This window comes from Cetorhinus maximus, chromosome 22 (assembly GCF_964194155.1).
Source record: "Cetorhinus maximus chromosome 22, sCetMax3.hap1.1, whole genome shotgun sequence".
In the NCBI taxonomy this organism is placed as follows: Eukaryota; Metazoa; Chordata; class Chondrichthyes; order Lamniformes; family Cetorhinidae; genus Cetorhinus; species Cetorhinus maximus.
The window spans coordinates 50,106,743-50,124,186 of NC_135900.1; the positions used below are offsets into that span (position 1 = coordinate 50,106,743).

Sequence of the window (17,444 nt, forward strand, 5' to 3'; positions counted from 1 at the left end):
ATGGAGGAGTGGACCAGGGTGTCCCGGAGGGAACGATCCCTATGGAATGCCGCCGGGGGGGTGAAGGGAAGATGTGTTTGGTGGTGGCATCATGCTGGAGTTGGCGGAAATGGCGGAGGATGATCCTTTGAATGCGGAGGCTGGTGGGGTGATAAGTGAAGACAAGGGGGACCCTATCATGTTTCTGGGAGGGAGGAGAAGGCGTGAGGGCGGATGCGCGGGAGATGGGCCGGACACGGTTGAGGGCCCTGTCAACAACCGTGGATGGAAAACCTCGGTTAAGGAAGAAGGAGGACATGTCAGAGGAGCTGTTTTTGAAGGCAGCGTCATCAGAACAGATGCGACGGAGGCGAAGGAACTGAGAGAATGGGATGGAGTCCTTACAGGAAGTGGGGTGTGAGGAGCTGTAGTCGAGGTAGCTGTGAGAGTCGGTAGGCTTGTAATGGATATTGGTGGACAGTCTATCACCAGAAATTGAGACAGAGAGGTCAAGGAAGGGAAGGGAAGTGTCAGAGATGGACCATGTGAAAATGATGGAGGGGTGGAGATTGGAAGCAAAATTAATAAATTTTTCCAGGTCCCGACGAGAGCATGAAGCAGCACCGAAGTAATCATGGATGTACCGGAGAAAGAGTTGTGGGAGGGGGCCGGAGTAGGACTGGAACAAGGAATGTTCCACATACCCCATAAAGAGACAGGCATAGCTGGGGCCCATGTGGGTACCCATAGCCACACCTTTTATTTGGAGGAAGTGAGAGGAGTTAAAGGAGAAATTGTTCAGTGTGAGAACAAGTTCAGCCAGACGGAGGAGAGTAGTGGTGGATGGGGATCTTCCTCCCACAGCTTCCATCCTGATAGTCGCCCAACCTCGGACGGCCCGCTTCTACCTCCTACCCAAAATCCACAAACGGAACTGTCCTGGCAGACCGATCGTGTCAGCCTGTTCCTGCCCCACAGAACTCATTTCTCGTTATCATGACTCCCTTCTCTCTCCCCTTGTCCAGTCCCTTTCCACCTACATCCATGATTCCTCTGACACCTTACGTCACATCAACAATTTCCAGTTCCCTGGCCCCAACCGCTTCCTCTTCACCATGGATGTCCAATCCCTCTACACCTCCATCCCCCACCAGGATGGTCTGAGGGCCCTTAGCTACTTCCTTGAACAGAGGCTCGAACAATCCCCATCCACCACTACTCTCCTCCGTCTGGCTAAACTGCTTGCTTGTCCCCACAACCACCCCACCCTCAACTTCTCTCTCCCCCCGCCCCCCACCTTAGACCAGCTTATATTTCACCTCTCTCCTAACTATACTTCAGTTCTGCCGAAGGGTCATGAGGACTCGAAACGTCAACACTTTTCTTCTCCACCGATGCTGCCAGACCTGCTGAGCTTTTCCAGGTAATTCTGTTTTTGAACAAGAATACCAAATTGGCCGAATGACAGGAAACAGAGTAGAGGTTAATGGATGTTTTTCGGCCTGGAGGAAGGTTTGTCGTGCAGTTCCACAGGGGTCAGTGTTGGAACACTTGCTCTTCTTGATATACATTAATGACCTAGACCTTGGTGTACAAGGCACAATTTCAAATGAAGCTTGGATAGTGTAGAACTACAAAAGAACATCACAAGTTGGTGGGATGGGCGGACAAGTGACAGGTGAAGTTCAATGCAGAGAAATGTAAAGTGGTACATTTTGGTAGGGAGAACATGGGGAGACAATATAAAATAAAGGGTACAACTCCAAAGGAGGTTGCAGGAGCAGATGGATCTGGGTGTATAAGTGCAGAAATCCTTAAAAGTGGCAGAGCAGGTTGAGAGCGTGATTAATAAAGCATGCAGTGACCTAGTGTAAGAGCAAGGAGGTAATGTTGAACTTGTATAAGACACTAGTTCAGCCTCAGCTGGAATATTGTGACCAGTTCTGGGTGCCACACTTTAGGAAGGATGTGAAGGCATCAGAGAGAGTGCAGAAAAGATTTAGGAAATTTGTTCCAGGGATTTAGTTATGTAGATAGATTGGAGAAGCTAGGACTGTTTTCCTTAGAGGGCAGAAGGCCGAGAGGCGATTTGATAGAGGTATTCAAAATCATGAGGGGTCTGGACAGAGTAGATAGGGAGAAAATGTTCCCACTCATGAAAGGATCAAGAATGAGAGGGCACAGGTTTAAACTAAGTGGCAAAAGAAGCAATAACAACATGAGGGAAAAATGAAGAATGTACAGGGATACAGGGGAAAACTGCAGGAATAGCACTAGGTTAATTGCTCACCTGGAGAACCAGTGCAGACACGACAGGCCAAATGCGCTCTAACGATTCTGTGAAATTACCTTAACAAGATTCATATACCAGTAGAACCTCAAGGAATTGAGTACATGACCATTTGGTTGGGATGAAGCCATTCTAATTGTCTTTGCTACACTACCATGCTAAATAACACTTTAGCACTTACACAAGTGAATTACCAGCGATATAATTAATTTGAGATTCCCTCAAAAAGTTCCACTGGAGGTCACATTCTGTGCAAAAAATCTCGGTTTTGAACCATCGCGTAATCTTCATATTCCAAAGTGAGAAGGATGAATGTAGCTTTAAGTATCCATTTTGGCTTAACGCCAGCATCCTGTTACTGGAGAATGCCACTCATGTTGCTACTGCACAGTAGTAATATGAAACAGCTAGCTTACCTGTTGCTCAAATTGAGACACCTTACCCTTCAGGGGTAATCTGAGGTAGACTGCGCACTTTTCAGGACTGGAAGTGGCAGCCTTAGGTTAATTCATGAGCTCGCACGATATACAGCAAGTAACGATCTAAACAGGGTAGCCACTATCCTGCAGGACACCTTTAATATGCTCTACTTCGGCATAAAGCTTAAATGGTGAGCAAATGGCTCAGGCCCATCTTATAGGATATGGAACTTTAGGAATCCAATGTGTACATTGACCAGTGAAAGTGGGCTTGTGGTAAACATTAGTGGAGAACCCTTTGGCAGATTTCTCAACTAGCTAGTCAAGGAAAGGGGGCTCGTTTGACTGCTCCATTTCAAAGGTGAATTTGAGCACAGATTAATTTTAGCTTTTATTGTCCAGGGTATCATTGTTCCCATAAGAAAAAGTTTTATTTGTTGTAAATTAAGAGGAATTCAAGGGCACTGAAAACAAGCAACTCAAATTCAAGGTGAACAGTTCAAAACATGTTACTGAACATGAAAGTTATGATGGGTTTGCTTGCCAAGCCCTTGCTTAGTATGCTTGAACTGAGCCTGCTGAAACATACATTATAAACATTGAAGAAAATCTGATGGATTCCAAACACTGGAGTAAGTATTAAAGTATACTTAAAATAATGTTCAGGAGTAAAATTATGTTTTTAAGTTCACGGGTATAAAGAAAAGCTAACAAAGATATTAAAGAACCATTTCTACTTTGTTCATCAAAAAAAACTTACTTCTCCAATTCTGCTATCCTCTGATCTTTGTCATTCTTTTCATTTTCCATTTCCTTTAAGATTTCAAGCAGTCTGTCCACTTCTGCTTGGGCTTTGTTAGCCTCGTCCCTATATTGTGCCACCACCTTCTCCAATTGATCGATGCGGTCATTGAGATTTGTGCTGGCTCGTGCTTCTGTTGTAGCCTCAAAAGACTGTAAGTAAAATTAAGCAAAATAGTCAAATAAATCTATTCAAATGGATTGTATATAAAGAGCTCATATTATGGCTGCAGTTTGTGAGCAATGATAAACACTTTCCAAATCTTAAATTCAGTGTTGGGTTCTTTGAACTAATTTGTCTTATATATATGAATTCTGGATATCTCTGAACATCAGTTGACTTGCAGAGGGTACCTTTCAGCTCCTTGTTACATTGTTCACTTTATTTGCACTTTACATTCATGATGATGAACCAGTTTGAAGCAATTTCACCTTCATTTACTCCTATCAGTCCATTGACCAATAGGAATTTACCTGAGCAGCAGAATAATATCCTCTATACTACATGGCATAATATTCCTGTTACTAATACAAAATGAATCAACTAGTTTACTGTGAGACACATCAAGTGGCAGGACAAAATCCCTAACACTGAAGTTCTTACAAGGAGCTGCATATCTGATAAAAAGCATATTAATCAGAGCTCAGCTTTGTCAGCCAAGTGGTTTGCATAGAGGAATCCTGCATAGCAAAGTTGGTATTCTACAGCCAGCTGAACATGGGAATCCACACCACAGGATGCAACAAACTCAGGTACAAAGACATACTGAAAGTCAATCTCAGAAGTTGGACCCCACTTCTTGGGGAAAAATGCCCTGGGCAGATCCAAATGCAGAAGTCTCGGTCATCAAGCAATCTCAACATTTGAGGCAAACAGAGTCAGGTCCTTATAGGGCAAGCAAGTGCCCTACAAATCATACATGAAGGGTCACCAACCCAGTGAGTGAACAACTAGTCTCCAGGCACAACACTCATCGGTCAAGGCAACTGGAGAAACGATAACTGTGTTACGAAGCTGGACTTTACAAGATGGTTATGTTTGCAAATGTCCCCATTAGAGGTAAAATTTGAAATTCCAGAAGCATCCCAGATCAGATTTATGCCAATGTGATCTGGTTGCCATGGAGAAGAAACTCAAACAGGAACCTTTTGAAATAGTCAATTTTCACACCATTACACAGTACCTCACAGAAAAGCGACAGCTGTTTTCTCATAGAGAGACAACAAAGCTGCTGCTGTGGGGAGACAAAGCAGCCACTGCTGTGGAGAAACAGAGAGGAACTGTTCTGTGTTAAGAACCAAGCAGGATACTTGTGAGTGTTAATTTTCTGTTCGAAAGGAAGGGAATCAAGCTGAAGGAATCTTGGGAGAGTTAAAGAATCTGGAGTCACCGAACAGTGGTGGGAAAAGAGATTGGGAATAGGCGAGAACCTGGGGATAAAACAATGAAAAAAAATGGAAATAACCACCACTGTCCCTTCCCCCCACTGCACCCTCACTAAGACCATCTGTCACTTTCCAGAGTGCTTACCCTGGTCCAGCCAATATCACATTAGGTTTCCACTCTTAACGTCACCATTGGAACCTTCTTTAGCCAGTACTGCCACTATTAACAACCTTTTGACCTTTTGTTTATGACATCTTTTGCAATCTCTCCTTTCCCTCCACCTATTGCTGGCCTTCTATCCAGCTTCACCTGTTCCATCCCCCTTAAACAGTATATATTTCACCACATTTCTACTTCCCTTTAGCTCTGAAGTGTCATATGAACTCGAAACGTTAACTCTGACTTTCTCTCCACAGATGCTGTCAGACCTGCTGAGTTTTTCCAGCATTTTTTGTTTTTGTTTCAGATTTCCGGCATCTGCAATATTTTGCCTTTATCAATTCAAAGTAAGCTTTCTTAACTTCAGTTCGTTGTAGACAGCAGCTTGAGGTGTAGACGCTGAAGGCTTTTCATACTTGTTGGATGTTAAAGTGCCTGCCTTTACACACAGCGTTCTCTTCTTTATACATATGTGCCCCTTTGAATGCAAATTCCCATTGTTTCACCATGGGCCCCACATGCCGACACATAAAATGACGTGCGGTGACGTCAGGCTTGCGTCCTGATCTTTAGTTCAGCAGGCGCACAATGGAGTGGTTCAGCAGGCGCACAATGGAGTCAGCTGCACACCTGAACCGTCAAAGCCATTATTAAAGTAAAGTAATTAACCAATCTGAAAGGGCTGCCCATCCAACCTTAAGGTTGGCGGGCAGGCGAAGAGCCCAGGCGGCCTTCGCATTTTTCATGAAATCTCATCTACGGGCAGGATGAGGTTTCATGAAGGGTTTATTACATTAATAAAATTTTTTAAATCATTTTATAAACATGTTCCAGCTCATGTGACACAGCCTTAATTGGCCCACCCACATAAAATGGCAGCAAGCAGCCAATTGTGGGCAGCAATTGGCTCCGCGCCCACCCACACCCGCTCCTGACCGGCCCACCTGATGGGGAGAAAATTCTCCACTATGCCTTTACCTCCCTAATCATAAAAAATTATAGTACCAATTTTACCAGTAATCTTTGGGAAAAATGAACACGCAGTTTCTTAATTTCTGCTGATTGGATGTAATATTTCACTCTCTCCTTTGAATTCAAGCTAGTCTGGTTGATTAAAAAATGCAAGTGTCCTTTGACACCTTACATTCCAAACTTCCCCCATGTTTACCTACTTAACTTTTTTTTTTGAAAAATGTACTTTATTCATAAAATATCTGGAAGAACATTCCAAACCATTTCAAAATCACCATCACAAAAGTACAATCAGGTTCAACTTTTATACATAGATCACAAGGTGCATCAATACAATCAATGAATATTACAATCATTTCAATATAGTCAATGCAGACAATCAGACAAAGGTATTGGAGTTATCCACATACATTATGTTGCACTCTGAGGTGCTTCAGTACAATTATAATACAATTAGTATTCAATGCAGACATTCATTTTGAGCTGTACAGCCCGAATGGCTCTAAACAGTTCCCAGCCCCTCGGTGCTCTGTGGCAGAAAGGTCTGAGACGGCGACCTTTCCCCGTTGCGCCTTTGTGGTGGCTGCCCCAAGCTTTAGTGCGTCCCTCAGCACGTAGTCCTGGATTTTGGAATGTGCCAGTCTGCAACACTCGGTCGGGGACAACTCTTTGCACTGGAAGACCAACAAGTTTCAGGCAGACCAAAGAGCGTCTTTCACCGAGTTGATGATCCTCCAGCTGCAGTTGATGTTTGTCTCGGTGGGTGTCCCTGGGAACAGCCCGTACAGCACAGAGTCCTGTGTCACAAAACTGCTCGGGATGAATCTCGACAGAAACCGCTGCATCTCTCTCCAGACCTTCTATGCAAAGGTACAATCCACAAGGAGGTGAAACAACAGTCTTGTCCCCAACACAGCCACCTCGAGGGCAACGTGCAGAGGGGGTGAGACTCCTGGTGTGTTGGAAGGATCTGACGGGGAGGGCCTTTCTCACCACCAGCCAAGCTACGTCATGGTGCTTGTTGGAAAGTTCTGGCGATGAGGGATTCTGCCAAATGACTTTGACAGTCTGCTCGGGGAACCATCCCACAGGATCCACCCTCTCCTTTTCTCACAGGGCCTCTAAGACGTTACATTGCCTGATGGACTTGTGGTCAAAGGTGTTTCTCTGCACAAAATTTTCCACCAGGGACAGGTGGGACGGCACGGTTCAACTACTTGGAACGTTCCGCGGCAGCGTGGCCAGACCCATCCTTCGCAACACCAGGGACAGGTTGAACCTCAGCACATAGTGACACTTGGTGTTTACGTACCGAGGGTCTACGCACCGCTTAATGCAGCCACACACAAAGGTGGCCATCAGTTTGAGGGCAATGTTGGGCACGTTTTTTCCCCCTTTATCTAGAGGCTTGTACATCGCGTCTCTGCGGACACGATCCATTTTCGACCTCCAGATAAAGCGGAAGATGGCTCGGGTGATCGCCATTGCGCAGGAGTCTGGAATGGGCCAGACCTGCGCCACGTACAGCAACAGCGAGAGTGCCTCACACCTGATGACCAGGTTCTGACCGGCAATGGAGAGGGAACATTGCTCCCACATGCCCAGTTTTCTTTTCACCATAGACACTCGCTCCTTCCAGTTTCTAACGCTTGCCCCGATCAGTCTGCGCACCGACAGCGGATCCGAGCAGAAGATGACGACATCGTCCATGTACAGGGAGGCTTTGACCTGTGTGCCTCCACTGCCTGGGATTGTCACTCCTCTTATGCCTGGATCCTTCCTAATGGACTCAGCAAAGGGTTCTATGCAACACACAAAGAGGACAGGGGAGAGAGGGCAGCCCTGCCTGACTCCAGATTTAATAGGAAAGCGATCTGATCCCCACCCATTGATTGAGACTGCGCTACTGATGTTACTGTAGAGCAGTTGGATCCAATTGCGAATTCCCTCCCCAAACCCCATTTTGGAGAGCACATCCACCATGTAGGTGTGCGATATTCTGTCAAAGGCCTTCTCCTGATCAAGGCTGATGAGGCAGGTGTCCACACCCGTCCTGCACATGGGCAATCGTATCCCTGAGCAGCGCCAGGCTGTCAGAGATCTTCCTGCCCGGCACAATGCAGGTCTGGTCAGGGTGGATCACCGATTCCAGAGCGGACTTGACCCAACTAGCGATGACCTTGGACAGAATCTTATAGTCCACATTCAACAGTGAAATGGGTTGCCAATTTCTAATTTCCTCCCTTCCCCCATTGTGCTTGTAGATGAGGGTGATGATGCCTTTCCTCGTGGATTCTGACATGCTGCCGGCCAGAAGCATACTCTCGTACACTTCTAGCAGGTCTGGGCCGATCCAGTCCCATAGAGCCGAATACAACTCCGCCGGCAAGCCGTCACTTCTGGGAGTTTTACTCTTCTCGAAGGACTCAAGGGCCTTAGTCAGTTCGTCAGGAGTTAGCAGTTTGTCCAGGCTCTCCCATGTATTGTCGTCTAAGACCTCCGTCATAGAGGACAGGAAGGACTGGGAGGCCGTGCTGTCTGTGGGCTTCACGTCATACAATCCGGCGTAAAAGGATTTGCTGATCCTCAAAACGTCGGACTGCGATGACTTTACTGAGCCGTCTTCTTTCTTCAGGTTGCTGATCACAGAGCTCTCTCTGAGTACCTTTTGGAAGAAGAAATGTGAGCACGTCTCATCCTGCTCCACGGAGCGGACTCTGGAACGGAAGATGATCTTGGAGGCCTCCGAGACAAAGAGCGAAGCTTGCTGGCTCTTTACCTCTTGGAGTTCCTCCTTGACATCGACCCTCATTGACTGCAGCTGGAGCAGATTCTGCATGTTTTTCTGGAGTCAGGAATTTTTCCCTCTGTTCCTTTCTAGCTTTCTGGGTGCCTTTGAGGATGAAAAACCTCTTGCTGTTTCCCTTGAGCGCTTCCTACCAGTGTGTCAGGGACTCAAAGAGGGGTTTCACGGTTCTCCAACCTTTGTAATCCCTCTTGCGCTCCTCAATGTTCTCTGGGGTCAGCAGTTGCACGTTTAGCTTCCATGCCCCCCTGCCCACCCTCTGGTCTTCCTCTAAGTGACAGTCAGCCAATAGGAGGCAGTGGTCAGAGAAGAACACCGGCTTGATGTCGGTGGATCTGACTGCGAATGCACAGGACACAAACAGGAAGTCTACCCTAGAACGGATGGACCCGTCTGGCCGTGACCAGGTGTATCTACGCTGCGCTCCGTCTGCAGGGTTGCTGAAGATGTCGCGCAGCTTGGCATCCTTAACTGTTTCCATCAGGGATCTGGATGTAACGTCCAATCTGCTGTCGGCCCTGCCGGATCGTCCAGCCGCATCAATGATGCAATTGAAGTCACCACCCAGAATGACCGGCCTGGAGGTCGCCAGCAGCCGTGGGAGCTGCTTTGTGCCTGGACGTACACGTTAATTAACCGGAATGGAGCATTCTTGTACATTACGTCTGCTACGAGGAGGCGCCCGCCCACCACCTCCTTAACCTCGGAGACAGTGAAGTTGCCTCCCCGCAGCAGAATACCCAGGCCGGAGGAACGAGAGTCATTTCCTCCCGACCAGATCGATGGCCCATGGGACCACCATCGTGACCATTGCCTGTAGGAGCTGAGGTGCGGAATTGCACACTCCTGCAGAAACAACAGATCAGCTTTGACCTTGGCAAGTAGTCCAAGGTTGCAACACATCATGCAGTAGATTTAATGCTACGCACATTTATGGATACAATCTTTACACCCATTTTAAAGCATTTAGTCTCTTCACAAACCTGTTGCCTCTGAGAGTCTCAGACCTTTGGTCTGCTCCTGCATACCCATAGTGTTCACAAATTGCCTCACTTTGGATGGGCTGAGGAAACTGTCCTGAACCTCCCCATTGGCAATGTTCTGCTCAGGTGGCATCTGGGGATTCGAGCAGAGAACGGGATTTGGAATGTCCTCTGTTGGAGAAGCTTCTCCAATCCTCTCCCCCTCTGGGGCGTTGTTGCTCCCGGCTTCCCGGAGCTGGGGTGCGCTGAGCGCTTCACTGCTCCCAGATTCCTGGGGCTGGGGTGCGCTGGCCTTTTCGGGTTGTGGGCAAAGTTGGGGTGCGCTGGTCTCCTCATTGTCTCCAATGTTTTGGAACTTGGGTGTCTCGTCCTCCAACTCCCTAGAGCTTTGCCACTTCTTCTGTAGGTGCCGCCCTTTCCCTTCTTCGTCCGAAGAGCAGCTGCCCTTGTCATCCATGTCGGATGGGAGACGCCTCTTGCCACTTGTCTGGGAAGTGGCTTGGACCCTTCTTAGCCCCTTCTTCCTTTTGGTTCTCTTCACCAGCTGCCACTCCCCCTGCTGATTTTCCGCTGCTTCCTCCTCCTCCATTGATTCGCTCTCCTGAGGAGTGGGAGGTTCAGGGGACAGTGCTGTTTATTGGCTGTCTGCTGCCTCAATCTTTTCCTCCACCTCTCTCTGTGTCCTTTGTCTCGTTATTCTCACTGGGGGCCTTGATGGTTGGAGTGTTGCAAGTGTCCTTGGTAGTAGTGACACGAAGCGTTTCTTCTGCTTCCCCCTCGTTGGCTTTGGCTGCCTGTGCATAAGTGACGCAGCGTTTGGGGCAGCTCCTGTAGCGGTGACCTGCCTCGCCACACAGGTTGCAGCACTTAGTCTGTTTGCAGTTCTTTGTCTGGTGCCCTTCCTGTTTGCAATTCTTGTAGAGGGCGGCGCTGCAGTTGGCTGCCACATGACCATGACCAGACTTGCCGCAAGAGCGACAAAGTTTGGGCTGCCCAGCGTAGACCAGGTAGCCACGGCTTCCCCCGATAGGGAAGCTGGAAGGAGGGTGGAAGCTGGCTCCCTTACCATCGGTCTTGAGCGTGACCTTAACTTGGTGTTTGCATGTCCAAATCCCGAAGGCGTCTCCAGCCTCGCTGCAGCTCCCAACCTGGTCGATGTACCTGGCGAGGAAGGTGAACACGTCAGCGACAGGGACGTAAGGGCTGTAGAGATGCACCGTCACCACACGGTTCCATTGCAACGGCAGAGCAAAGAGCGGCTCCACCATCAGGATCTTCATCTCCGGCTGGTCTATCTTCTCCTCGAACACCTTCAGGAACTTGACGCAAGCTGCCACACGCTTGGAAGTCACATCGAAACATCAAGCGCTTGGGAAATCTTGCAGGGAGTAGATCTCCTCCGCTTCAAATCCACACGCCTTCAACAGGATCCGCTTGATGAAGAATGCCCGATCCATGGGTGTTCTTCCTTCGTTGTCCTTCACCGTCACCCGAACGGTGTTACGTACCCCATGGTATGGGGCTCGACTGGTTATAGCCATCGCTTCACGACTATACTTGATCTTAGCCAAAAGGCTGATACCTACTTAACATTTCAAACCTAGCTTATCTTCCAATACACCAAAGCCTTCAGACCAGCTGCCTTTAATCCAAATAAGTCTTTCTCTCACACACACATCACTATTTTACAATAAATTCCAATAACATTATATCTTCTTGACAGCTTCCTTATTGATAAACGAACTATCATAATTTAAAAATACAGTTTCATTTTTATTAACCCATCTAATACTATCTCCTTTACTTATCTATATACTTACACCATTAGATTACCAGATGCATGCATTAACATAACAATATGTATACAAATCCTTCGTACAACAGAAATCATTTCAGTCCAGTATCTAGGTTTTTAAATGCCCAATTTTCTCTTTAAGCTTCAAATCTTGATAATGCATCTGCAAGCAGATTTTCTCATTCTGCTACACGTATAATCTGTAGATTAAATGGTTGCATTAATAAACTCCATCTGAATCTGTCTCGAAACTTGCCCAGAAACATGACAGGATTGTGGGCTGTATGAACAATTATTTCTGGTGAATTGTTGGCAGCGTAAGTTTCAAAATGCTGCAATCCTAACACCAAACCTAAAGTCTCCTTTTCGATCATTGAATATCTTCTCCACTGTACATTCAACTTCTGTGAAAAATACCCGATTGGTTTATCAAGTCCATTTTCATCTTCTTGTAACAGTACGGCCCCAATGCCTACATCACTGGCATCAACGGGCAACTTAAATTGCTTGGTGGAATTGGGTACTCTTCTGACACTCCTGTGTCCATTGAAACTCATTCTTTTTAATAGTTCAGTCAGTGGAGCAAACACACTGCTAAAAATTTGGTACAAATTTCTGATAAAACCCACTCATGCCCAGAAATCTCAAAACTTCTCTTTTTGTTGTAGACGTTGGGAAATCCACGATAGTCTTGACGATAGCCTTGACTCTCACATCTCTCAGAGCCACATTACCATGTCCAATCGTATGGCTTAGATAGGTAACTTGGGCTTTTGCAAATTCACTTATAGCCAAGTTCATCACCAAATTAGCTTCTTGTAATCGAGTAAATAATTCTTCCAGATGTTGTAAATGCTCCTCCCACGTCTGACTAAAAACTATCAAGTCGTCAAAACAAACAGCACTATTGCTCAGGCCTGCAATTACCTTGTTTGTCAGTCTTTGAAATGTTGCAGGTGTATTTTTTATACCAAGTGGCATGACTTTAAACTGATATAGACCATCTGGCGTCACAAAAGCCGATATCTCCTTTGCCTTCTCCGATAACGGTAGTTGCTAAAATCCTTTTAGCAAGTCAATCTTTGAGATAAATTTTGATTGTCCCACTTTCTCAATACAATCTTCCAACCATGTTATAGGATATGAATCCACTTTTGTCACTGCAGTCACCTTTCAGTAGTCCACACACAGTCTGTGTTCCATCTGGTTTCGGTACCAGCATATTAGACAAACACCAGTCACTGCAAATAATTTAATGATATCATTTTGAAGCATGAATTCAATTTCCTTCTGCACTTGTGATAACTTTGCCAGATTTAGTCTACAAGGATGTTGCCTTAGTGGAGATGAAACTTCTACAGACACACCATGTATAGCTAAATTTATCCATTTCAGCTTATCTCCACATATATTTTTTGTGTGCCCACAATAGCTTCCCCAAATCACTTTGTCTGGAAGGTAACTCAATATTATATTTAAATTTTCAAGTGCCCCCTCATTATCCAGTTTGATTAGAGGAAAATCAATTTCAGAATTCAGCATTTCTACTTCTTTCTCATTGACTACCAGCACTAACACCTCCTTTTGGTCATCTTCCCTGTCAATGTACGTCTTAAGCATATTTACATGACACAACCTCTGCATCTTTCTTCTATCTGGAGTATTTATTAAATAATTCACTTCACTCAGCTTCTTTTCAATCCTGTAAGGCCAACTAAACCATGCCGTTAATGAGTCACCCAGTACGGGTAACAGAACTCGCACTTTCTCCCCAGTAACAAAACTACAAGTTATAGCTTTCCTGTCTGCTTTCATTTTCATCACTTGTGTGACATCTTTAAATGTTCCCTAGCCAACCTACATGCTCTGTCCAATCTCTCTGAAGTTTGATCCATCATCCAGGAGAGCAGTTTCTGAATTCTGATTCACCAATTTCTCGAATCAATTTCAGTGGTCCCCTGAGCTCATGACCATAAACTAGTTTAAAAGGACTAAAACCAGTCGATGCATTAGGAGCATCCCTAATAGCAAATAACAAGAATGGAATTCCCTTATCCCAATCCTGTGGATAATCCGGACTAGATGCCTTCATCATAGTTTTTAAGAGTTTGATGCCATCTTCCCAAAGCCCCTTGTGATTCAGGACGATAAGCTGTTGACTTCAACTGTTTTATCCCCAAACTGTTCATTACTTTCTCAAACAGCTGTGACATGAAATTTGAGCCCTGATCTGAATGTATTTCTTTAGGTAAACCATATCTTGTATAAAATTTAGTTAACTCTTCCACAATTTTTTTTGTTGTAATAGCTCTCAAAGGTATTGCTTCAGGAAACCTGGTAGACACATACATTATTATCGGTAAGTGCTGATTTCCACTTTTAGTCTTGGGGGGATCCTATACAATCAATCACGGCCCTAGCAAAAGATTCTTCAAATACTGGAATTGGAATTAAAGGTGCTGGTTTAATCACTGCTTGCGGTTTCCCTATCACCTGACATGTGTAACATGTTCTACAGAATTTGACGACATCACAGAATCACACAGTGCAGAAGAAATCCTTCAGTCCATCGAGTCTGCACCAGCATGTGAGAAACACCTGACCTACCTACCTCATCCCATTTACCAGCACTTGGACCATTGCCTTGAATGTTATGATGTGCCAAGTGCTCATCCAGGTACTTTTTAAAGGATGTGAGGCAACCCGCCTCCACCACCCTCCCAGGCAGTGCATTCCAGACTGTCACCACCCTCTGGGTAAAAAGGTTTTTCCTCTCATCCCCCCTAAACCTCCTGCCCCTCACCTTGAAATTATGTCCCCCCATGACTGAACCTTCAACTAAGGGGAACAGCTGCTCCCAATCTACCCTGTCCATGCCCCTCATAATCTTGTACACCTCGATCAGGTCACCCCTCAGACTTCTCTGCTCCAACGAAAACAACCCAAGTCTATCCAGCCTCTCTTCATAACTTAAATGTTTCATCCCAGGCAACATCCTGGTGAACCTCCTCTGCACCCCCTCCAGTGCAATCATATCCTTCCTATAATGTGGCGACCAGAACTGCACACAGTACTCCAGCTGTGGCCTCACTAAGGTTCTATACAACTCCAACCTGACCTCCCTACTTTTGTAATCTATGCCTCAATTGATAAAAACAAGTCTCCCATATGTCTTTTTCACCACCCTACTAACATGCCCCTCCGCCTTCAGAGATCTATGGACACACATGCCAAGGTCTCTCTGTTCCTCAGAACTTCCTAGTGTCATGCCGTTCATTGAATACTTCCTTGTCAAATTACTCCTTCCAAAGTGTATCACCTCGCAATTTTCAGGGTTAAATTCCATCTGCCACTTATCTGCCCATTTGACCATCCCGTCTATATCTTCCTGTAGCCCAAGACACTCAACCTCACTGTTAACCACCCGGCCAATCTTTGTGTCATCCGCAAACTTACTAATCTTACCCCCCACATAGTCATCCATGTCATTTATATAAATGACCAATAATAGGGGACCCAGCACAAATCCCTGTGGTACGCCACTGGATACAGGCTTCCAGTCACTAAAGCATTCTTTCTGTCATCACCCTCTGCTTCCTACAACAAGCCAATTTTGAATCCACTTTATCAAATTACCCTGTATCCCATGTGCATTTGCCTTCTTTATAAGTCTCCCATGTGGGACCTTGTCAAAGGCTTTGCTGAAATCCATATAAACTACATTACCCTCATCTACACACCTGGTCACCTCCCTCAAAATATTCAATCAAATTTGTTAGGCATGACCCCCCTCTGACAAAGCCATGCTGACTATCCCTGATCAAACCTTGCCTCTCCAAGTGGAGAAAGATTCTCTCCTTCAGAATTTTCTCCAATAGTTTCCCTACCACTGACATGAAACTCACCGGCCTGTAATTCCCTGGCTTATCTCTACAACCCTTCTTAAATAGCAGAACCACATTAGCTGTTCTCTGGCACCTCCCCCGTGGGCAGGGAGGAATTTGGGTCAGAGCCCCTGCGATCTCCACCCTTGCCTCCCTCAGCAGTCTGGGACACAAATCATCTGGACCTGCTTTTAAGCCTGCCAACACCTCCAATACCTTGTCACTCGCTATATTAATTTGCTCAAGAACCTCACAGTCTCTCTCCCCGACTTCGATACCTTCATCCTCATTCTCTTGGGTAAAGATGGATGTGAAGTATTCGTTCAATACTCTATCGAGGTCCTCTGGCTCCACCCATAAATTGCCCCCTTGGTCCCTAATGGGCCCTACTCTTTCCCTAGTTATCCTCTTCCCATTGATATACTTATAAAATATTTTGGGATTGTCCCTACTTTTACCAGCCAGAGCTTTTTCATATTCCCTCTTTGTTCTCCTAATTGCTTTTTTAAGTTCCACCCTGCACTTTCTGTACTCCACTAATGCCTCCGCTGATTTGTTCCCCTTAAATCAGCTAAAAGCCTCTCTTTTCTTTCTCATCGTATCCTGAATATCCCTGGTCATCCATGGTTCTCTGGGCTTGTTACTCCTTCCTATCACCCTAGAGGGAATATGTTGAGCCTGTACCCTCCCCATTTCCTTTTAGAACACCCCCTACTGCTCCTCTGTAGATTTCCCCACAAGTAGCTGTTCCCAGTCTAACTTGGCCAGATCCTGCCTCATTTTACTAAAATCCACTCTCCCCCAATCCGAAACATTTTTTTGCAACTTGTCTATTTCTTTGTCCATAACAAGCTTAAATTGTACCATGTTGTGGTCGCTATCACTAAAATGCTCCCCCATCATCACCTCAGCCACCTGACCGGCTTCATTCCCTAGAATTAGGTCCAGCACTGCGACGTCCCTTGTTGGACACTCTACATATTGACCTAAAAAGCTCTCCTGTACACATTTCAAGAAATCCACTCCATCCAAGCCCTTAACACTATATCTATCCCAATTAATGTTGGGAAAGTTGAAATCACCTAGTATAATTACCCTATTGTTATTGCTTTTACACACCTGTGCAAATTATGCACATATTTGCTCCTCAATTTCCCGCTGACTATCTGGGGGTCTATAATAAACACCTAATAATGTGGTTGCTCCTTTTTTATTCCTAAACTCTACCCACAAAGCTTCATTCAATGCCCCCTCCAAGATATCATCTCTCCTTACTGCAGTAACTGACTCCTTAACGAATAATGCAATGCCTCCTCCTCTTTTACCCCCTCCCCTGAAGATTCTATATCCCAGAATGTTGAGCTGCCAATCCTGCACCTCCCTCAACCACGTCTCAGTGATGGCTACTATATCACAATTCCACGTGTCAATCCTCACCCTTAACTCATCCATTTTGCCTGTAATACTCCTGGCATTAAAGTAGAGGACATTCAGCCTTGCCTTACTCCCTTGAAACTTAATGCAGCTGTACTCTCTCTGACTTGCTTGTTTTACTGTATTATGATGTGTCCCTATTCTGCTCACATTCTGTGTCCCCTCCCCCTGCCGAATTAGTTTAAACTCCTCCCAACAGCACTAGCAAACCCGCCCGCAAGGATGTTAGTCCCGCTCTGGTTCAGATGTAGACCGTACCGCTTGTACAGGTCCCACCTTCCCCAGAAACGGTCCCAGTGATCCAGGAATCTAAAACCCTCCCTCCTGCACCATCTCTTAAGCCACGTATTCATCTGCGCTATTCTCCTATTTCTGAGCTCGCTAGCATGTGGTACTGGGAGTAATCCAGAGATTACAACCCGAGAGGTCTTGCTTTTTAGTCGACTGCCTAACTCCCTGAATTCTTGATGCAAGATCTCATCCCTCTTTCTACCTACATCCCTATGCAATCCAGGCTAAAAACAATGTTTTTGCC

General features: G+C 45.8%; 1 protein-coding gene across 8 annotated transcripts in view; it reads right to left on the minus strand.

The window, feature by feature from the left end:
• Window positions 1–17,444, minus strand: part of erc1b (ELKS/RAB6-interacting/CAST family member 1b) — a 1,197,549-nt gene that overhangs the window by 969,093 nt on the left and 211,012 nt on the right. For all 8 annotated transcript variants that reach the window (XM_078568271.1, XM_078568270.1, XM_078568269.1 and 5 more), the window contains one exon: window positions 3,449–3,642. In XM_078568271.1, the coding sequence (XP_078424397.1) occupies window positions 3,449–3,642 (194 nt within the window). The remainder of the gene's footprint in view (window positions 1–3,448; window positions 3,643–17,444) is intronic.